Source organism: Bos taurus, chromosome 13, assembly GCF_002263795.3.
Source record: "Bos taurus isolate L1 Dominette 01449 registration number 42190680 breed Hereford chromosome 13, ARS-UCD2.0, whole genome shotgun sequence".
NCBI lineage: Eukaryota > Metazoa > Chordata > Mammalia > Artiodactyla > Bovidae > Bos > Bos taurus.
In genome coordinates, this window is record NC_037340.1 from 47,420,935 (window position 1) to 47,443,975 (window position 23,041).

Sequence of the window (23,041 nt, forward strand, 5' to 3'; positions counted from 1 at the left end):
CCTCTGTCATCCCCTTCTCCTCCCACCTTCGATCTTTCCCAGCATCAGGTTCTTTTCCAATGAGTTGGTTCTTCGCATCAGGTGGCCAAAGTATTGGAGTTTCAGCTTCAGCATCAGTCCTTCCAATGAATATTCAGGACTGATTTCCTTTAAGATAGACTGGTTGGATCTCCTCACAGTCCAAGGGATTCTCAAGAGTCTTCTCCAACACCACAGTTCCAAAGCATCAATTCTTCGGCACTCAGCTTTCTTTACAGTTCAACTCTCACATGCATACATGACTACTGGAAAAACCACAGCTCTGACTTCAGAATAAAACAATGACTAGAAAGCAGTCTAAGCACAATGCTAGTTAACTAAAACTGAAGGCTGTCCTGGGGATTGGGATCAAAGACATATAATCATTAAACTGTTTTCTAAAGTAGGTTAAAATTAATTTTTAAGTCTAGGATTTAGATTTTGACATTTTAATTTCTTTTGAATACAAGTCACTTTTTGCAAGCTAGGAGGCAGATCAAGCTAAGGCAGTCCAGTCCTCTAGAGATCCAGGCCAATTCTTAAAATCTTCAGCAGAATGACATTAATACAAGGTGTCAACAATGGGATTATAAACTGTAAATAATAACCATTCGTCTACATTTTTTCCTTAGGAAGCAGCCAAAAGTCTAGTCCATAATGGTATGATATAAGAACATTCTGATCTACACAGGACAGAATGATCCAAATTATATGCTGGCCAACCTATCAGTAGGCCAGATCAGAGCTGGCCAAGGATTGGTGTACAGAGAAGAGTGTTTACATCTTGAAAATTTGCTTTGAGGTTTAAAAAATTCCTAGTTGTTGTTAATAAGAAAGCAAGTAAAAAATATTATAGATGCACCACACTGATATTTGATTGTGTCAAGGTCTTCCACTGGAATACAAAGTTAAAGAGTATGGGGAGAAGACACATACTTTCAAAATAAATTACTTAGTAATAAGAAATCTGACATAGCGCATTCTTCCATTTGCCATAAGAACATTCTGACCATGAGGACTATTTAAAAGAATGCTCAACTCTAAAAAGGGTGGTGGCAGAACACTTTCCACTACAGAATAACCTCCCACTTTCCCATACAATTAATTGCTACTCTCCCATGATGCATATTCATTCAGAAAAACTTTGTCAGGAGCTTTTTGCCAGGGCCAGAAAATGAAAAATAAGAGAATGCCCAAATGACAGTTACTTGTGAGCTTAGTTAACATCTTTCAGGATGGACCCATAAAATCTGTCCACTGTTTTGTTAAACATTGGCAAACTGCAGAACTCCTTAGTCCTTAGTCATAGTTTTTGCTCAATGTCTTAAAGCTGGGCTTAGTTCCATCTGTGACTCTTTTCTTCAGTGCTGGGGTGGGTGCTAGTCATCAAAGTCTGGAATGTCATCATAGGAGTATCCCCGGTAGCCTTTGGATGCATAGTAGGCGATGCGCAGGTGGTAAAATCCTGGCAGGAACACTAGGATGCCAATGATCAGGACAGGAACGGCCCGGTCTGCCCCCTGGTGGCAGAAGGAAGCAAACATTACTACCACGCAAGTTACTAAATTTTAAAATAAAGTCATGGGTCCAATTCATAAATCAGTTATCATATACTTTTCAGAGCTTTGGGAAGTACACTACCAAGATAAAATGTTTATATCTCTTTGTCTCTTTAACAATTGCTGAAAAATTGCAAAGTACTAAAATTATAAAGAAATTATTCATGTTCATCCACAGATATTTTGGCTAACTTTTACTCCTTTAAAGTTTTTAGTTGTGAGTATACCAAACTCTGTGCCTTGTTTTTCGTCCCTTATTATAACACAGTCTGGGTTTCCCTCGTAGCTCAGTTGGTAAAGAATCTGCCTGCAATGCAGGAGACCTGGGTTTGATTCCTGGGTTGGGAAGATCCCCTGGAGAAGGAAATGGCAACCCACTCCAGTATTCTTGCCTGGAGAATCCCATGGATTCTGGCAGGCTACTGTCCATGGGGTCACAATAGTCGGACACGACTGAGCGACTAAACCACCACAACACAATCTATAAAGATCTGCTTTTAACAGATATTGACAGGCTGCTTCATTCAAAACTGAAAGAGGATTATTTACCTCATATGGTTACAGTGGAAATTAAATGAAGTGATTGATACATGTAAAGGAAGTAGCCCCAGCTGGCACACAATGATGATAAATGCAAGCTTAAAACCAAAGGAAGAGAACTTTTGAAGGGGATTATTTGAACATTAAAAATAATGGTCTACAACTTTCACATTTGACATAGTTGGTGCTATTTCTATTATTTTACATTTTCTCTGGAGAAGGAAATGGCAACCCACTCCAGTACTCTTGCCTGGAAAATCCCATGGACGGAGGAGCCTGGTGGGCTACAGTCCATGGGGTCGCAAAGAGTCAGACATGACTGAGCGACTTCACTTTCACTCTTACATTTTCTACTTTTCTGTTTATTTTTTTCAGGATTTCGACTGTACATCCCTAAGGAGATATATCCCAAGGATTAAAAGAGTTGCTAAGAAAACTTACAGTGCGTTCAGCCTTCTTTTACTTAGCATTAATATTGCTGTTACTCTTAAACTGCTGCTGCTGCTGCTACTAAGTCGCATCAGTCGTGTCTGACTCTGTGCGACCCCACAGACGGCAGCCCACCAGGCTCCTCTGTCCCTGGGATTCTCTAGGCAAGAATACTGGAGTGGATTGCCATTTCCTTCTCCTATTACTTTTAAACTATTTAATGTCAAATAAGGCATGAAGAAATTATTTCAATATCATTGGGATAGACATACATACCTAAAAGCAAAGAAATTAACTTCAAACTGTAATCTTAAACTTGCATGGGAAATATCTAATACTATAGCTATTATGACATATTAGATTGGCCAAAAAGTTCATTTAGGTTTTTTTGTAAGATGTTTTGGAAAAACCCAGAAGAACTTTTTGGTCAGGTCAATGTCTATACAATATTTCCCTGTTTTCTAAAGGATACCTATTTCCTAATTCTGTCTCTGAAAAAGCCTAGAAAAAATGAAAACCAATAGTAATGGCATCATTCATGCCCAGTTTGTGAGCTCTAAATCTACTTCCCATAAAGAAACCAGAGCTCCTTAGTGAAATGGCTGTTTAAAAGTTGGGGGACAGGGAATATACAGATGGGCCTGGGATAACATGCTGAGCCAGAAAGCAAGAAAACTATTAAAGGCTTTGAGAACCCATGTGTAATAGCAAACGCACAGCATCCCTATGAAATATTCTTTCTAAAAGAAAACTACAGTAGGTCTAAATCTAAGCAAGTTCCTAAATCTATCAGTACGCAAGAAAAAGGGGAATAGAAAAACAAGGTAAATTGTATTAAGACAATACCCCTAGATCTGTGTAAAAACTGTTAGAGAGGCATACTGAAGACGCACGCTTAATAATTTACCAGCAAAATGTAAATCTGGTATTTGCTTTAGTATACATAGGAAAAAAAGTTGGGGATATAGATGAAACAAAAGGTCACTAACTGTTGATGTTCAACTGAGGATATATACTGGGGGTTCATTATGTTATTTCATCTACTTCTGTTTTGTTTGAAATGTCTGCAATAAGAAGTGAAAAAACCCCAAACCAAACCAAAAACCAAAACAATCTAATAAGTGATTTTCTTAGTTAACACCTTTATCCTTACTTATAGTCTTTTATAAATCATACAAGGTGAAGTGCTATTTGTGATCTCACCTCCACTCTCAATTTTTACGTCATTAATAAAGTTAACTGAAGGCACAGTCCTGAAGTTCAATGTTCAAATTTAGACAGCACTAAGTAAGCCTCTGGTAGCCACATGATACTTTTAAAATAGCTAAAGACAAATTGCGACACAGCTAAAGTAAATTTATATACATCTCAAAAGCCATGTGCAGCCATTTTATTGGGACAGTCTACTATTCCTAATTCCAGGGATAATGCCCAGAGTTTTAGCTCTTTGCTGTGTTCCCTATACAAAGCAATGTGACCATCATCCCCTGGTCTGGTGTGTGTGGAAGATCAGATGTGAACTATGGTCAATATTAGTTTAGATGCTGTGTATAAGCATCTGTATTGGGCTTCCCTGGTGGTTCAGATGGTAGAGAATCTGCCTACAATGAAGGAGACCCCAGTTCAATCTCTGGGTTGGGAAAATCACCTGGAGAAGAATATCCTCCAGTATTCTTGCCTGGAGAAATCCACAGACAGAACAGCCTGGTGGGCTACAGTCCATGGGGTCACAAAGAGCTGGACATGACTGAGAGACTAACACTGCCACTGCTATACAATCCAAGAGAAAGAACCACCAAAAACCACTTTAGGTTTCTAAGGTATCATACTGAAGCTCAACAGGAACTTCAACCAAATCCAATTTAAGAAAGATCTGGGCCATGAGCCAAAAGTCTTGGCTTGGTCAGTGGCCCCAGACCTATACAATCCTCACTGCTTCTGCCCAAACACTAACTACGGTTGTATGTCTGTGGCACTGCAAAGTTACAATAATAGCATCCCACTCCAGTTATAAACTTTATCACTCAGGAATCCTCAGTGCTAGACTCAGCTGTGCTGTTCCAAGCTATGATGGTAGGAAAATTGCCCACATCTCAGAGGGAAAATCTGCCCACCTGCCACACCCACCTCATAGGATCTGTGAGAGAAGTTTGTTGAGGCTCAAAGGAAGAAGCATCTTGTTATCTGAGAACAAAATCTTAAAACAAAAACAAAAACCACCTTTTCTTCTTTCTGCTGAAATATGCTGTACTAGATAGAAGACAACAGAGTGGCTGACATTTTAAACATCTTCTGGAAATCCCACAAGCCCCTCAGCTTACCCCTTTGCTGATATAGCCTGCCAGCAGGAGGGAGCCTATGATAATGAGAAAGGCGCCAATCAAAAACAGCACTGTAGCAAGCGCAATGGCCTTATATGGGATCTTAGGAGGGCTTTTCTTAAACTGGAAGAGAAACAAACAAAAAAAGACAAAGAAGAGCATTATGAATATACAGGACTCAGATACTTTAAAGCAGGGAGGATAAGAAAAATCAATCTTAGTGTGTCTTGAAAAGTCCTACCACCCACTGCAGCTCTGGGAGAGAAAGGAAAAGGACTGCAGGAGAGGAAGCTCCAGTTATTGCTCTAACAATAACTCGAGTAAGGAAATCTCAGCAGAATGTTATTTTTTCTAGTTCTAGTCTCATTCCACAGACCACTCACTGTACTGTTAAAAAAATCATTTTCTTACAAAAACAAGACACTTCATGTTACACATGTTTTTAATAAACATGCCTTTGCACATGGAAGAATGTACTAATCTATAGGGATTAAAAGTGAACATCAAGCTCTGGAAAAGTAAGGAAGAAAAAAATGATTTCTGGAATTCAAAGTTAAGCTGGGATCTGGTCAAGGGTTTTAAAAACAACCTTTTCTGAAGCATTAGTTGCCTGACCCACCGAGCAAGTAACCTGCCTTATTAACAAGTTCAATTCAAGGTTAAAACATTCAAAGACAAATTTCTAAGGTTTGGCTCATGTTTGTGTGTGACCAAACTGACTGGAAGCTTTTCCAACCTGCTTTAAAAAAAAACCCAAAAAACTCTCTCTTTTAAGTGTGGGTCCCAAAAGTACAAAGAATAATTGATTTCTTTATACTGATACTTATTTAAAAGGATGGGGTTCCTGCTACTTCTTTGATCTTAGTTCCACCTAAAATAGTCTAGTCTAAAGGGAAGCGGCCAAAAAGAGATGCTACACCCTTAAGTACTTTATAAACAATGATCAGGAAGGACACACATTCAAAAAATATTCTCTGTTTTACTTACTGTTTGCCACAAAGAATACCTTTAATAAATTGGATCTCATGACATCAGGAAAGAAGGAAGATTCCCACAATCTGCTGGCTTTAGCAGTGAGTTTCTCCCTTAAAAGATGAACTGGTTTTGACTGAAGTGTAAACAAACTGGTAACACAGTCTTTAAAAAATTCTACTTAACAAGATAATCTGATTACTTCCAGATAAACGAAATAAAATTTGCAACTATTAGACTCTGGCATTACAACTAAAATTTCTCCAAAATGGACAATATTTATATTGGTTTGAAACTGCTCTGCCAAGGTCCCTCTTTCTGCAGGCTATGGGTGAGAGTCTCAGCAGTTTCTTTCCTGCTCCCTCTAAACCCTAGGAACAATCAGCAAAACCTGGATCTGATCAAAAACAATCAGTCTCCCTGCTAACTTAGCATCAACAGAGCCAGCTAATCTCATCAGGTCCTTTCTGCATTTACCTGAAGGTCAATGTAGCCATCATCCGTACTAGAGAGTCTTGAGTATTTCACTTTGCTACTGGGAATTCCAGTAGCCAGGTTGGTACGAGACGGCATCATAACACGCTGACACAGCTACAGTATGAAAACAAAGAAAAGTATTATTGTCTGCAGGCTACAATAATGTGTTTGTTATACATACTGGAGTTCTGGGCTGCCATGTTATACTAGCATTTGGCGATTTAAGCTCCATTGTTCTTAGAGCCTGATATTCCTTTGACATGAAAACATTCTCATTATGCCTCTACTCTAGTTTCTCCTGGTAGAATAAGAATCAAGACATTTGCCAAGAACCAGACTTCATATTTATTTTGCCATTAATGTTTTTCTGCCTCCTAATTTTTTCAAAGTCACAAGAGAGTAGGTGAAACAGTGGTCACTTAAATCCATCTGACATTTCAACCATTCTGCTACAGTACTGCCTGTCCCCCCATCCCTGCTTCCACAAAAAGCAAGAGGAGCATATACTCAAGTGATTCTCTTATTTGACTAGGACAGAGGAGAGAGGGTGAGAAATGAAATACATTCACATCAGCATTTTGCCTATTTCCCTCTGATGGATATCATCCGTTTAACACAAAAGATCTGTAAAAGTTCTTGTAAATTTGGATAAGTTATTGGCTACCAGTATTACACCAGTGTCCTCTGATTTGCTTGTCTCTCTGCTCCACCCCAGAGGGCTTCCTTGTTGGCTCAGCCGTAGAGTCCAATGGAGGAAACCCAAGTTCAGTCCCCAGGTTGGTTAAGATTCCCCTGGAAGAGGGCACGGCAACCCACTCCAGTATTCTTGCCTAGAGAATCTCATGGACAGAGGAGCCTGGCAGGCTATAGTCCATGGGGTCGCAAAGAGTCTAACACGACTGAAGTGACTGAGCATGAATGCACTGCTTCAGCCCAAGCACTGAAAGTAGCAATTTCACTTTCCAAATTACTTCTTCAGCTACATCAAAAACAAAACAAAAAAACTCTGAATAAATACTTGGTTTTTGTTCAAACTAGTCAAAGTTGACTCCTATAATGAAATCGTGGCTATTACGTCACCAGCTTAAAAGTATATAAGATTAAATTGAAAAACATTTGTAATTCCTGTACTTTTCCTCTATAAAATTACAAAGTTATGTGAATGAAACAAGTAAACCTATTTTGATCATCAAGTTACTTGATTTCTAAAAGTGAAACATATCTAAGCGCTTTATATATACTTAATTCTGAATGAATGAGCTGTTTTAAGTGGCCTGCAGACAACCTAATTAGCATTATAAAGGAACTGGTGCTAAACGCTCCTGTTCCTTTTTAGTAATTTTGTAATGATGCAGAAATCAAGTACTGAAAAAATAAAAGTGTGCTCTTATATGCTTTTCAAAAATGGTTAGATCAAATTATGTCAAAAACTGTTTTTAAGTGTTGTGATCCTTATTACACGATAATCTAAATTTAATTCTATAAAACTTTAAGTCCAAACTACCAATAAGTGGGGGGTTTTGAGAGCATTTAATCACCTGTGATTTGTATCAGTCTTTAAAAGTTTACATACTTAAAAAAAAAAAAAAAGTTTACATACTGTCATTAACTATTCATGCTACTGCTACTGCTAAGTCACTTCAGTCGTGTCCGACTCTGTGCGACCCCACCAGGCTCCCCCGTCCCCGGGACTCTAGGCAAGAACACTGGAGTGGGTTGCCATTCCCTTCTCCAATACATGAAAGTGAAAAGTGAAAGGGAAGTCGCTCAGTCGTGTCCGACTCTTAGCGACCCCATGGACTGCAGCCCACCAGGCTCCTCCATCCATGGGATTTTCCAGACAAGAGTACTGGAGTGGGTTGCCATTTCCTTCTCCAATGCATGAAAGTGAAAAGTGAAAGTGAAGTCGCTCAGTCGTATCCGACTCTTAGCGACCCCATGGACTGCAGCCTACCAGGCTCCTCCATCCATGGGATTTTTCAGGCAAGAGTACTGGAGTGGGATGCCATTGCCTTCTCCGTAACTATTCATACACTGCATCAAAACATAAAAACAGGCATGGCGTGAGAAACACCAGACGACTGCTTATTGGTAGCAGAGTAAGAATTCTAAAAGAGGGAAAAGGAAAAATGTAAAGCAATGTTTTCTGAGTACCTGCCCAACAGGCTTTTTTTACCAGCCTCACCGGAATCCCAAAATTTCTTCAGCACTTGAATGCTGCAAGAATTTTTAAAGCATAGCACTTAGCATACAGCTTCGCACTACGCGCCTCTCCACACTACTTCCCTGTCCGCTTCCAGACCCAGCCAACAAGAGAAATAAGAACTGACGTGAATTTAGATGGAAATATCTGCTTTCAGGAAAGCGGCCAGCCGTGCCCCGGGAGGGTGAATGCTCCACACGGAGGACTCCAGCCTTGACCGGCGGAGAACGCAGTCTGGGCCGCGCCGCAAGCCTGAGGCGAGCGCTTCCGCTTCCGCTCCCGCCCAGCGAGCACGCACGCTTTATCCGGGGCCCGAGCGCGGACAGCTCGCTCACGGTTGGCAGCTGGAGCGCCCGAGACATCCCCCAACTGCCACCCGGCCTCGACCGGCTAGACGCCGGAAATGGCGTGTGTTTTGGAGGTTGCAGGCCGGACGTGGCGTCAACGGGGGCGACGCCTTCTCATTTTACTTTCTTCGGTTTCTAGCCCGCTTTCTTTTCAGCGGCCCGCACAAGTCGTCGGGTCTTAGCGCTGCGCAAGCGGAGCGCGCCCCGTGGGGTTTCCTAAGGCTCTGCAGTCCGGGCTGGCTGTCCACCATTTCCGCCGGGGCCGGTGGGTTCCTAGGTAGCGGCGCCGCCTGGGTCAGTCAGGCCCAGGGCTACCCGGCCACGTGTTTCTTTCCGGCCCCCTGAGCAGTGAAGGGAGCTCAGTGGCGCTGCGAAACGCAGAAGCCGAGCTGACGAAGCTCCAGAAAGCTGGAGCTGCCAGGTCTCCGTGTGCCCAGGCAAGGCCGCCTTGCCCGGGGTCTGCGCAGCGGTGTCTGCCGCCGTCTACCTCACCCACTACTCTGGAGTAGCACCCTACATTCTTGTGCTTCAGTTTCCTGCACATCTTCAGGCCATGCCCCATTAAGAGGGCTGCCCACAAGGGACATTTTGCAATACATAAAACTCTTTAAAATGTCAAGCTTTATTGAAGTATAATTTACATATAAAGTACAATTGGGTTAGTTTTTTTTGACAAATGCAGTGGAGACATCACCAGTGTAGATAAAACATTTTTTTCACTCCAAAAACTTCACCAGGCCCCTCTGCTGTCAGTCTCCTTCCCTAACACACCAGGAAGGTAATTTATCTACTGGATACAGTGAGTTCTACCAACGGATAACTAGAATTTAATATGTGACTTTGTAGCACAATTATTGCTGGGCCTTTTTCACTTTCTTGGTTGACTCCTGACATCCATGTAAACCATTTTCATCCTTCAAGGGAATAAGTCCCCCCTGCCCCTCCCAAAAGTCTACTTACACTAGAAAAACTTTTTGCATAAACATAACTTCTTGGGACCTATCACAGATCTACTAACACTTCCAAGACTCCTGTACAAGGCTCCCTAGGCTAAAAAAAACACTGCCCTACAACGCTGTAAGTGACCTTATAAAGGCCATTGAACTTTGCAAACATTAAGCTTCTGTAAAGTGTTAGTTTCTGCTAATATAAAGTATTATGTGTTCTACTCTCTCTTCATTTCTTGAGCTCAAGTCAGAATACCAAAGTAAGTTTGGCAAATGAATCACCCCAAAATACCTGCTGTATTTGGAATACTTTAGACAAAAAATAGAGCAGTTACATGAAAGAGCTGCTTGAATTTAACTTGTTTAGGATATTTGCAATCATTGTAGTCCAAATGAAGGCACTGTCCTGTGATGATGCTTAAATTCAAATGACTTTTATTTAAATTGAAAACGATACTTAAAACACATTTATTAGAGTCAAAACTCTTTTGTTTATAAAAACTATAAGGATTATTCCTAGGTAAGGCAGAAGTATTACTCAGTTAACAAGACCAGATTTGACTTTGCACTTTTCTTTAAACAAGTTGTAGAGAATGGAGAAAAAAAAGTTATTTACAGAAAACATTATCTACATATGTACTCAGAGGTACAAAGACAAAAAAGACTTAAGTGTGTGCTGGCATCTCAGAAGCAGTTCTCAAAGAGCTTAGTTTCATTTCCTGAATTTTAAGAATGTCTAAGATCCTTCTTCATCCTCGATCTTGGGAGCCAAATAGTACTTTAAATGTCCCATATCAGCAATTTTATACTCTACAACTGAAAGAAAACAGGAGAACATAGTTAATTATTGAGAAGTACCACATACACTACCTACAAAACCAACACTGAACAAGTTTATTATCTTACCAAGGGGTACATCTGCAGACATACTAAGTGTTACTGTAGGAGACAGTGGAGTGGCTTTTGTAAAGAAGTTCAGGTACCTCAGTGCAAAAGTTAGCTGAACTGGTTCATTCATCTCTATGGCAACCTTAGGGAGAAAACAAGAGTCATTATACTGAACAACATTAAGAAAACTGCAATCCATTCATTTATAGTATACATTAAAAAATAATCAGCTAATAAACAAAGGAATAAAATATATTAATATATTACAATTCTGCAAACCCTAAGGACTTAATGATTATAGACGAAATTTATTATGGCTGATAAAAATCACAAAGATATCCAAATACCTCATGTCTCCTATAGAGGGACACACCATTACCTATAAAATGTTCTCCTTCTCCCACCTCCAAACAAAACACCTTGAAAATCATCAAGCCCCTAGAGCTGTATCTATCAGAAAATGGATTTGAAGAACATATTAACTGACATAAGGAACTCAGTGGGCAAAATCCAGACTTTGGGAAATTTGATAACAAATGACTTAGTTTCTTCAACAAATGAAATTGTAATGGAGAGAAGGAAATGGAAACTGGAGAAACAATGGATTAAAAGAAACCTAAGAAGCACATCCCAATGAACTGTAATGTATGGACCCTATTAAAAATCTTGATTCAAATAAATTGAAATAACAAGGGAAGCAGAACACTGAAAAATTCCTTAACATAAATTTTCTTAGATGTTATAAAATGTTTATACTATAATAATAGTAAGATATTCATCGTGTGAACTTTTGAAATTTCTGGCTGTGCCTCACAGCTTGCAAGATCTTAGTTCCCAGACCAGGGATTGAACACATAGCCTCATCAGTAAAGAATGGAGTCCTAACCACTGAACTACTGAGAGAAAAGCAAAACTCAAGATTGGCAAGGAAATGAGATGTAATTTAGAATAAAAGAGTTAGCTCCAGGAGTTTTGTTACTAATATATATTTATTACATATATATATATATATATTTAGACTCTTTATTTTAAAGTTAATCTATAAGGATTACATAAGAGCTAGATTTTCACCCCAACCAGATCCTTTTATTGAATTGCTTAATTATTTGGTAAAAACATAGTAAATACCCCCAGAAAGCCAAGGGTAGCCTCCCAATCATATAGAGTATGTGTGGGACTGATACACAAACTCATTGTTCTGTAGTTTTATAAAGGTTGCAATGAATTTGCGTTCCCTTCTCACAAATTTAAGTTATATGGCATTTATAGATCAGTTGCAGATTTCAAAAGTGTCTTTCAATTCTCACAAATCAGTTACTTGAAGATGCAAACTGTTTTTCTTTAGAGCTTTCTTTAATCTTAGTAATTACCTTGCTATGGACCGAATGTTTGTGTCCACCCCCCATCAAATTCATATTAAAACCAAATTTCCAATATGATGTTATTGGAGGGGACTTTGGGAGGTGCTTAGGTTAAGAAGGCAGAGCCCTCATGAATGGGATTAGTGCCTTTTAGAGACCCCAGAGAACTCCCCTACCCCTTTCACCAGGTTAAGGAGGCTGCTGTCTTCTTAAATGAAGAAGCAGGCCCTCAACAGACACCAAATCTGCCAGCTTCAATAAACTTTTGTTGTTTATAAGCCACTCAGTCTATGGTATTTTGTTGCAGTAGCCTTAGCAGACTAGGACATAACCTGGTGTAATTCTTCAAAGTATTTTGTTTACTTAAAAACTACTTACAGCTTCCTCCTCTTTATCAACATTACTTGTCTGTGACAACTTAATATTTCCATTTCCAAGTTCTCCACTTGCAGAAAATTTCACTCCATCTTTTGCACAGGAAATTACAACAGCATCTCCAATGTGACTGAGATCTCGGCATATACGTGCAAATTCACCAGAAGGCATCTTTACTACACAGCTATACTCTTGTTCCTATAAAACAAAGACATGTAAAGGTCATGGGAATGAAAGATTTGGGACCCTCACTTCTTGAAGATTCAACATCTAAACAAGAACTCAGAATTCAAGATTTTCTGATTACTCTGAAATATCACTCATTGTGCAATTTCTTAACATTCTACTAAAAAAAAATGCAGATATAAAAAAGTATAAGAATAATCATACTAAGAAACCAATTAGAACTTAAACTTTTAAAAAAGTAAATGCACTATCCAGGGAACAAGAGCCTCCATCTAATCACTCTATAGGAGTCTAAATCAAGAAGACATTAGGATATGGCATTCAAATGGTAACAGCACAAATAGGTTTGCTTTCCAAAACAAGAGCATGTTAGGCATTGTAAACATCTGAACACATCTTCTTTCGATGTTGATAAAACCTAACCATAATGAATTTCTGCTAAAATAGCTTTAAAATCTTTCAATAAAAACCAAGCACTCTAGGAATAATAATAATTTTTTTAAAAGATGCAGAGGTTAATGCAAATATGTCCTTGGCAGCAATGAATTCAAACCAATGAGCCACTGCAGAACACCATAATTTAATAAAATCACAAATATGCCAGTCTAAATACCCTACTCTGGAATATACATGAGCAGATATATAGAAAAGTTCTATTAGGAAGTAGGCTTTAAATTATTATATAAATATATGTTATGTAACTATCATGACTGTACAGCATGCTCAATCAGAAACTTGTGATACTCACTGGAATTCCAAGCTGTTCAACATCTAAATCCATTAACTTCATTTCATAGTCTGAAACCTTTTCCTGATCTACCAAAAGCAAATATGAAGAAAAATATGTAAGTTTACAACTAAGAGGTATATTTTACAATCATCAGACTTGGGAAATACTGACACTGCATTTTAGTTTCCTCTACCATAACTCAGTAGAAGGGTGGACTTACTTGGAGCTTCAAATACTAGTGCCAACGTGTCCGCGTTATCTTCAGCTCTTAAGGTAATGATGTCTTCATTGCCAGCACATTTTAGTATTTTGGACATGCTAGAACAGAGAAGACAAAGGGTTTTAATCAACACCATCTTCTCAAGATCGTTAGTTTTCTAATGGAATTAAAATTCATAAACACATTTAAAACTAGAACCTGGGTTTCTGTGGTTTGACTTATTGAAATGATGTTTTAAAAACTCAAGACTTTAACATTAATATTGTGTGAATGTAGTCATTTGGGGAACTCTTTGAATGATGTTATTATACCATGATTATACATAGTTTATGAAATTGTTTTAAGTTACAGGCCAAGGATACTCTGTTATAAAACTTTCAAGAGAATGTAATGCTCTACAATCACTGTATCTGGAAATAAATGATACCTGCATGTTGAATTGGGGTGGGGGGAGCAAGCATAACTTTAAGTGTTAATAAACTTTACATCAAAATTATTAAAACGCCTTTCTCCAGTGTTTGCTGTATTCTCTTAGTGCTTATGGTAAATAAAATATAAAGGAACATGGAAAAAAAAATAAAAAATAAAATAAAATTAGGAGTTACCACTTTTAACCATTAGTTGCTGTTGTTTAGACCCTAAGTGGTGTCTCCTGGACTGCAGCCTATCAGGGTCCTCTGTCCATGAGATTTCCCAGGCAAGAATACTGGAGTGGGTTGCCATTTCTTTCTCCAGGGGATCTTCTCCACCCAGGGATCGAACCCTCATCTCCTGCATTGGCAAAGTGATGCTTTACAAGTGAGCCACCAGGGAAACCTTTAACCAGTACGCCATCTGTCAGATTGGTGAGTTTGGAAAACGTACTGCACGAGGGATATGCAAACCGGTCCAGACACTTTGGAATGCAATCTGGCAGTATTGATACCCAAAAGGCCCACAACATACCAAGAGCAGTTTCACTTCTGGATAAATAAAAGGACAATATTTTATGAATTTCGGGTGGGTGAAGTAAATTATCGGGCAATTATCTTTAAAAATGATCTAATAAACCTATTAAAGTACACTGCATGTACTATGGGTGTTTATCATATAACACGGTATTTATCATAAGCTTTAAGATTTAAACATGTGTAGTTCAAAAGTTGAACGCCACTGCCCTGGAGAAAATTTTCAAGTCCAGGATCTTAGGGTGCTCACCGCAACTTTGCAGTAATAAAAAAAATACTCTGGTCCCTAGATAGGGTGACTGAACTAGGATACACTATAAAGCACTTTAAGTCAACCAGGTCCAAGGTTTCTCATCCAAGTCGCCTGCACTTAATGACCAAAGCGTTCTGCAACAGTCTTTTCCTGGCACCGTAAAGTCCATCATTTTCCCGCCACCACCCGCTTTGTGACTTTGGCGCGGAAAACTGCCGGTTCGCAGTTCGCGCGGCAGCCAGCGCGGGCTTTGCAAACCGCGCGCTCTGCTGGGTCCCGCCACCCGCCCCCCAACTCCGCAGCAGGCCAATGAGAAGACGCAGATGGCCCACGCCAGCCAATGAGGGCCCGGCTCGTAGGAGCTCGCGCCAAGAGCCTGAGGTAGGAGTGGACCATGGCCCGGATGTCCGAGGCTTTGGAGCTCACCTGGTGAGGTTCACGCCCATGGCCAAGTTGCGGTCGCAGCGGTAAGTGTCGAAGCCCTCGGAGCGAAGGGTTAGCTGCACCAAGGAGACATGAGACGAGTCCATGCTCTGCAGGTTCACGCCACTTGAGCTGATGTCCCAGCAGGCCTCGTTGATGAGATCCTTAAGCGCCTCCAGCACTTTCTTCAAGATGGAGCCCTGGACCAGGCGCGCCTCGAACATGGTGGCGGAGTCGCAATGACACGGCTAGTAGAAGGACTGAGGAAAGTGTAGCCGGCTTAGGCTTCAGAGGATGACAGCGAGAGGCGGAACACGACTATGAACGCCTGAGACGAAGGAAGCCTCTAACAGCTAGCCGCGCCTGGAGCCGTTTAATACTGCCGCGTCTGGTAGCGCGCGCTACGCCCCCGCGCCCCTTGTTGATACGTCATCACGCTGCCCTCCTGCTGCCTGGGCGGAGAGACTGTAAAGCCAATCCCGTCCGTGCACTGCACGAAACCCGCCCCACCCGGAACATCCATTGGAGGATGCGGGCATGGGGGCGGGGCAGGAGCGCAGCGCTTCGTTGGCCCAGCAGATAGGCGTAAGCTGGAGTCCTGGCCATTTTGTTATGTTCCGGCACCCGTTAGAGGAGTCCTTCTGAGTGTGAAAATCAGTCCTAGACTGGCGGGAATGGTCGATGAGCTGCGACTCTGTGGTGCCTCATCAGTCTCTCGCTTCAGGGGTACAAAATTTACAGCCGTGAGTGAAACGTAAATCGAGGCTCTGTGCTCAGTCGCATCAGTTTGACTCTTTAGGAAGAAAAGCCACCTTTTCTTTAGCTGCTTTAAGGGAGGTAGTTATGATTTAAAAAAACAACAAAAGTTATCTCCCCACCACCAGCTCTTAAAGCTCCTCCGCCACCTACACACAAATTGATATCATTTATTGTATGTAACTTTCTAAGTTTTTTTTCCTCTACAAGTATATATCTTAAAAAAAAAATAATGAGTTCATGCCATAAAGAATTCAGCAAAGTGCTTACTAAAGTATGTTTAATTTTATGCCGGGTTCATGTTTTGTTTATCAGCACCTCTTAAAAAGATGGCATCATATCCTACAAATGTAACCTAACCTAATTGCCAATGTCTTGTAATTCGGGCAACTCCTTGAAGTAGTATTGCTGGATAGAGGAGCATACGCATTAAATTTTTGATAAATGTTTAACTAAGTTGACTTCTAAAAGATTGTAGTTTACATTCCAGCCAAGACTATGAGCATGCTCCTTGCCCCTAATTTTTCTAACTATAGTTACTGGCAGTCTAATTTTTAAATCTGTGCTCGTTTGTGTGGAAATTTCAATTTGCATATTAAAAGACTGGTGCAAATTGGATATCTTTCATACAGTTCTTGACCATTGCATGTTTATATTTTTTCTGTTAAACTTTTTTTCTTATTGATTAAAAGCATTTCATATATTAATCATCTCCCTATTATAAATATTCTCCCTTTGTTTCTTTTTTCCTTTGTTTATAGCATTTCTTTTTAGTTGCTTCTAATGTTTTACCTTGGTCTATAAAATTCTGTAGTCTTTCTACCATGTATGGTGTGGATTTGGTTTTATTTATCCTGTTCATGGAATTTTTGTATTCCTTAGCCAAAAGATTCATGCATTTCATCAAATCTAGAATATTGTCAACCATTATGGTTTCAAAAATTGCCTTTCCCTACTCAATGCTCTCCCTCTAGTATTTCTATTAGCTGTGTCTTTAATTGAATTTAAGATACCTTCAATTGTAAGATGCTCCATTATTTTATGTAGCACAAGAAAATATGCAACTATCCTGATTTATCGTTTAGATTTTCTGTTTTGTTATTATCATAGAACTTTGACTTATAAAACATTTGTATCATATATCACTCTTGTGCCTATGATGCACATATTATATATATGATATATATGTAAAAGCACACCATATATAAAAGCACTCAGAATATATTTTAACATTCAGTTTCTCAGTTGCTGATAACTGCTGTTTTTCCATATATCACCGTTGTCAAGGCTGTGAATGATGCAGCATTCTTAAGAGTGATACTGGGCTTCTCTGGTGGCTCAGTGATGCAGTCACCTACTGGTGTAGGACCTCTGGGTTCGATCCTAATCCTGACATGCCTTGGAACAAGGGTCTATGCACTACAACTATTGAGCCTGTGCTCTAGAGCCAGGGAGCTGCAACTACTGAAGCCTGAGTGCCCTATATCCCATACTCCAAAACAAGAGAAGCTATCACAATGAAAAGCCTATACCCTGCAATGGACAGTAGCCCCTGCTCGCTGCAACTAGAGAAAGCCCAAGAAAAGCAATGAAGACCCAGTGCAGCCAAAAATAAATAAATGTGAAAAAATTGAAAGCTTTTTAATAAATATTTTCCCCCCGCTTTATTGAGATGTAATTGACATATAGGCTTCCCTAGTGGCTCAGTCGGAGAAGGCAATGGCAACCCACTCCAGTACTCTTGCCTGGAAAATCCCATGGACGGAGGAGCCTGATAGGCTGCAGTCCATGGGGTTGCTAAGAGTGGGGCACGACTGAGCTACTTCCCTTTCACTTTTCACTTTCATGCATTGGAGAAGGCAATGGCAACCCACGCCAGTGTTCTTGCCTGGAGAATCCCAGGGACGGGGGAGCCTAGTGGGCTGCTGTCTATGGGGTCGCACAGAGTCGGACACGACTGAAGCGACTTAGCAGCAGCGGCAGCAGTGGCTGAGTGGTAAAGAATCAGCCTGCCAGTTCAGGAGAAATGAGTTTGATCCCTGGTCTGGGAAGATCCCCTGGAGAAGGAAATGGCACCCACTCCAGTATTCTCACCAGGAAAAATGTCATAGAAAAATCTCTGTGTAAAAGCCCATAGAGGATCCTGCTGGACTGTGGTTCATGGGGTCGCAAAGGTTTGGACACGACTTAGGGACTGAACAACAACAATTGACATAATAGAACTCAAAGATTGATATGTCTGGAACACACTGAACAAAGGGGAGAGAAGTTGAAAAGACAGGCAGGGCTGAGATCTTATAGCACTTTGGAAGCCTTCTATAAGTGAAAAAGAAAGTTATCAAAGGAAGCTTTGACATGAGACTTCTATTTTAAGAGGATTACTTAAACATCTAGTAAAGGTGCTATTCCAAACAGTGAGAAAAATTAATTAAATTATAAAAAATTCATTAAACTTCTAGGATGCTGGGAGGGATTGGGGGTGGGAGGAGAAGGGGACGAGAGAGGATAAGATGGCTGGATGGCATCACTGACTCGATGGACATGAGTCTGAGTGAACTCCGGGAGTTGGTGGTGGACAGGGAGGCCTAGCAGGCTGTGATTCATGGGGTCGCAAAGAGCCGGACACAACTGAGCGACTGAACTGAACTGAGGAAAGAATAACACTATAGACTCTTCCTAATTGTTTACTGAAATAAATTCGACAGGTTAATTAAAATTCAAATACGTGTAAACTCAAGAAATAGAAAAATATATTGGTAAATATTTAAGAGATCTTGCTGTGGACTTCTAAACATAAAAGGAAAAAACACCCCAGAAAACATAAGGAATGACTACGTAAGTTTTAAAACTTGCATAAAACGTGTTGGTTAATATATTTGAAGTTTCCACAATAGAGAAACCCAATCCAATGTATCTAAACAAAAACCAAAGGTCTCTGGCTTTCAGTGTCTAAGGTCCGGTCTTAGTAAATGTATGAAAAAATGGTTTGCATTCGGAAACTGTGTGCACTGGTTCTCAGGCTGGGTTTCAAAGCAAACAGCCGAGCTTCCAGGAGGACTGATGTAATGCTTGCTTGGATGTGACCTTTCACATGTTTCCCAAAGGTGAGAATCTAGTTACTAACACTTCCACTTGTCTTAAAGGATGAACTTGTGGCTCTCTCTGTTGACATCCTTTTACATCCTATAGCTAATAAACCTTGAATAATTTATCCAAGAAGTGTCTACAGTTCAAGAGGTGATCACTAACAGTCAAAATAGTGGTCACACAGTCCCCAACAGATTAAAAGAGTTTAAAAATTACAATCAGCATGTTATTTACTTTTATAAATAAGATTAAGACAAAACACAAAAGCAAGGCTTTCTCTAAATAAATAATGGCCTGAATGGAGTGGTCTGTTTCTCTCAAAAAACAAAACAAAACCAAGTATTTGTGCAATGTTGTTAATAGAGAACAAAACATACCCTGAATTCATTGATCTCCACACCTATTTTGGGCTTCCCTGATGGCTCATGGGTAAAGAATCTGCCTGCAATGCAGGAGGGAGACATGGGTTCTATCCCTGGGTCAGGAAGATCCCCTGGAGGAGGGCATGGCAACCTACTCCAGTATTCTTGTTTGGAGAATCCCGTGGACAGAGGAGCCTAGCGGGCTACAATCCATTGGGTCACAAAGAGATACGACTGAAGCGACTTAACATGGATCTCACGTCTACTTTACTGTAGACTGTAAGCAGTGTTACAGGCATTTGGGGATCTAGTTTCACAGAAATCAAGAAAATAAAACATCCTGTTCAGAATTCTATTTTCCCCAAACCTCACAGTTCAGGTCAAAATTGCTAACTCAAACTTGCATCTCCTATGTGTGCAAATTTCTCTCCTTGTTAAATTACAAGATGCTAACGGAAGGGGCCCCATTTTATACTTGTTTTACATCACTTACAAGGCAGCGAACAGGAACTGCTGAAAGCAATGCCGAGTAACACAGATATTAATAATGAATTTAAGAAGGCTGGGATTATGTTACAGCGGGGGTTGGTGGCAAACAGATTTATGTTCTAATTCCTAGTGGGCACATTTTGGCCGTGAGACCTTGGCTAAATCATTTTCTTTTAGGAGAAACCTCATTCATTAGGGACTTGGGATGTGTCAGGTACAGAGGGGATCCGGCTGTGAACAAAGTAGGCAGCGTTCCTCCCCACCTAAAAGGTCTTTCAGTAGTTCAGAAGGCAGAAAAGAAATCTGAATAAACGTGGAAAACCCTAACTGTAAAATGAAAATCATATCCACTTCCAAGTGTTGTGCAGTTTAAATGAGACAGATTACATAGTTCAGTGCCCAGCACATAAAATAAACCAGACGATACAGACTGAAGTTTGACTCTCACTTCCTTATCAGTAATCTCCTGCTTTTACACTGGTGGGCTCCCCAGACCTTTCCGCTCAGGGCCTAATAAGCGGATACTTATCCGTGTGAGGCAAAGTACTGACTAGGCAAGCTGGAGACTGGGGAAAGTGAAAAAAAGTGAAGTCGCTCAGTCGTGTCCGACTCTTTGCGACCCCATGGACTGTAGCCTACCAGGCTCCTAAATCCATGGGATTTTCCAGGCAAGAATACTGGAGTGGGTTGCCATTATCCCTGGCAAGTTGTTAACCTCTAAGACCCTGGGCGCCAGTCCTCGAGTTCCCATTGGCTAGTCTCCTTCCAAAACGCACGCCTTTTCCCGCCCCCTCAGGCTACTATCTAATAACGCACGCCTCTCCACTACTTTCACTTGCCCCGCCTCCGCCCCGCCTCCCTAACGGGTTCGCGCCATTGGTGGATCTCCCGGCCCGTGATGGCGATGGTGCGCCTGCGCCCTCCCTCCGGGCCTTTACCAGAAAAGGAGCCAGCAGGCAGAGGCTGGAGAAGGCTGGTCAAGCTCCGCCCGGGTGAAAGGGCGGCGGCTGAGCCGGGCGGGGCCGAGTTCCAGGGCTGGCGGCTGGGCTGCGGTGGGGCAAGCAAGGCGCTGCGTAGCTGCGCTCTGCTTTGGCAACTCGGGGCTGGCCGAGCAGAGTCCGCGCGCCGGCCCCGGCGTCTGCGCTACGCGGCAGCGGCTACTAAGCGCTGGTGTCTCCAGCATGACGGAGCTGAGGCAGAGGGTGGCCCGCGAGCCGGAAGCTCCGCCCGAGGACAAGGTAGCGGCGGCACCGGGTGGGCGCGGCCGCGGAAGCGGCGTCCCCCATAAGCCCGTGGGGGGCGCGCAGAGAGGGGTCGTCTCGCCTTTTGACTCTGGCGCGGCCGCCGGCAGCATCGGGCCTCACTAGGGCGGACGGTCCTTGGATGCGGGTTCCCGCGGACCTCGCGGCAGGGTTCAGCAGGTCGAGGTCCCGAGGACACGGGTCTGGGGTCCGGCTGGGGTTGGTATCTCCGCGGCGCAGGAAGGAAAACGCGGGAGGTTGCGCACGTCCGCCTGCCTCGCAGGGCTGATTGGGACGGGGGGGTCCCATTCTAGTCCACCTCCCCAGGCGTTCCCGGGTGTGAAGACGTCGAAACCCCGCAAAGATTCCTCAGACAGTGACTTAGCCTCTCCGATCTCCCGTTATTTGTTGAGGGGTGAGGGTGTATCAAGACAAGGCCATGAGATTTGCCTGTTAGGAGATTTAAACCCCTTCTCGAAAGTTAAATCTGTAGGCTTTAAGCAGAGAAGTCATGCAGTCATTAGGTGTTGAAAGGTATCTTCCCCAAAGATGGACTTGTTTCCTGCTTCAGATGTGGGCTTTGTTGGGGTAAGAGGAGGGTAGAACAGAGGCCATCTTGCGGGGGTGAGGGATGAGGTGAGTAGACTTCTTTGGTTGAAGTGAAAGGTCTTTGTAGGGAAGGTGAGGAGTGGCCTTGTTACTGTGGACACTAAGTGACAGCACAAACTTCGTGGTAGTATTTCAAGCCTGGAGTTTGTCGTGGTCAGGAGCAGGAGCAGTGTTATTTGGTGGATTGATGACAGTGATGTGTAAACCGGACTCAGGGAGCCTGGACCAGAATGAAAGAGAGTGTCTGACTCGCGGGTTGCCAATTGGTGACCTGCAGTTGTTTTCTTTGGTCCCTGTATTGCTTTAAAAAAAACCAGAATATTTCTCCCAACCACTTGAATTTATTGCCTATTTTGGATCATTGGAAGATCTGCCATCATATTCCCAGCTGATTAATGTTTGGCTGGAACTGAGGTTGGTGATGGACAGGGAGGCCTGGCGTGCTGCGATTCATGGGGTCGCAAAGAGTCGGACACGACTGAGCGACTGAACTGAACTGAACTGAGGAATAGCTGCTCCCACCAATCCCTATTGCCCCTACACCAGACCCTCAATACCAATTTATGTAGCTTTCCATTTTAGAAAACTGGAGGAAAGGAACGTTAGGGAGCTATCAGGAAGGAAAAAGCCAAGATTTGGTGTCAGGGTGTCAACAGCAGTTATACTAGAAGGGTGAAAGATAATAGAATTTGATTTCTAGAATATGTTTTGGAGAAAAATTTGGTTGCAAGTTGAGGAGTCGCATACAGAGACAAGGTACTTTGAAGTTTCTAATCTTCCCATTAAATACCTTAGTTTGGCCTGGAAGAGCTCTGTTGCCACCATGCATTTGCCTGTTGGGAAGTTACAGATGTTTTGAGGCTATATAACCCTGAATAGGGTGAGAGATCAGTCTTGACGTTAATGGGACTTTGTGGTTTTAGGTGTGAAAAGAGCAGTCAAAAAAGAAAGAGTGATACCTAGTGGGCTGTATGTTAAAAAGCTACTTGTAAGAATTAGACTTAATGGTAAAAACAAGCAAACCCACATGCCCCCAAAACCATGAGGTTATGAGGTAAAACAAAATTTCTACCCTCCCCATCCAACTGCTTGGATCCATTTGAGGTTCACTGAATGCTTGTTGCTCCACAAACAGTCCATTAGCTCAGAACAAGGCAGTTGCGCCATTGCCAATATTTCTGGATTACCTTGCATGGGATTTTTAATAATAAAGATTCCTTTTAAAAACTGTGAAATGCTTTATTTGTCTTTGATGAATGTATGCTGTGCTTAGTCACTCTTTGCAACCCCGTGGACTGTAG

At 41.7% G+C, this 23,041-nt stretch overlaps 3 protein-coding genes across 5 annotated transcripts in view; 1 reads left to right on the plus strand and 2 right to left on the minus strand.

The window, feature by feature from the left end:
* Nucleotides 1-451: 451 nt before the first annotated feature.
* TMEM230 (transmembrane protein 230) lies at nucleotides 452-8,852 on the minus strand. Of its 3 annotated transcripts, XM_005214455.5 has the most exons (5): nucleotides 8,647-8,797; nucleotides 6,317-6,430; nucleotides 5,874-5,952; nucleotides 4,868-4,990; nucleotides 452-1,538 (listed from the first exon to the last, which is right to left on the minus strand). In XM_005214455.5, exons 2-5 carry the CDS (start codon nucleotides 6,337-6,339, stop codon nucleotides 1,398-1,400), a joined length of 366 nt encoding a protein of 121 aa, XP_005214512.1. In that variant the 5' UTR covers nucleotides 6,340-6,430; nucleotides 8,647-8,797; the 3' UTR covers nucleotides 452-1,397.
* Nucleotides 8,853-9,469: 617 nt separating this feature from the next.
* PCNA (proliferating cell nuclear antigen) lies at nucleotides 9,470-15,544 on the minus strand. The gene is given in 6 exon segments (NM_001034494.1): nucleotides 9,470-10,629; nucleotides 10,720-10,843; nucleotides 12,441-12,635; nucleotides 13,372-13,439; nucleotides 13,574-13,671; nucleotides 15,200-15,544. Coding segments are annotated over 6 exon segments (786 nt in total). The 5' UTR covers nucleotides 15,421-15,544; the 3' UTR covers nucleotides 9,470-10,549.
* Nucleotides 15,545-20,865: 5,321 nt separating this feature from the next.
* The window catches only part of CDS2 (CDP-diacylglycerol synthase 2), a 56,917-nt gene continuing 54,741 nt past the window's right edge, over nucleotides 20,866-23,041 (plus strand). Inside the window, 1 exon segment of the mRNA NM_001078046.1 lies at nucleotides 20,866-21,128. Coding sequence (NP_001071514.1) covers nucleotides 21,072-21,128 — 57 coding nt within the window. The 5' untranslated portion in view covers nucleotides 20,866-21,071.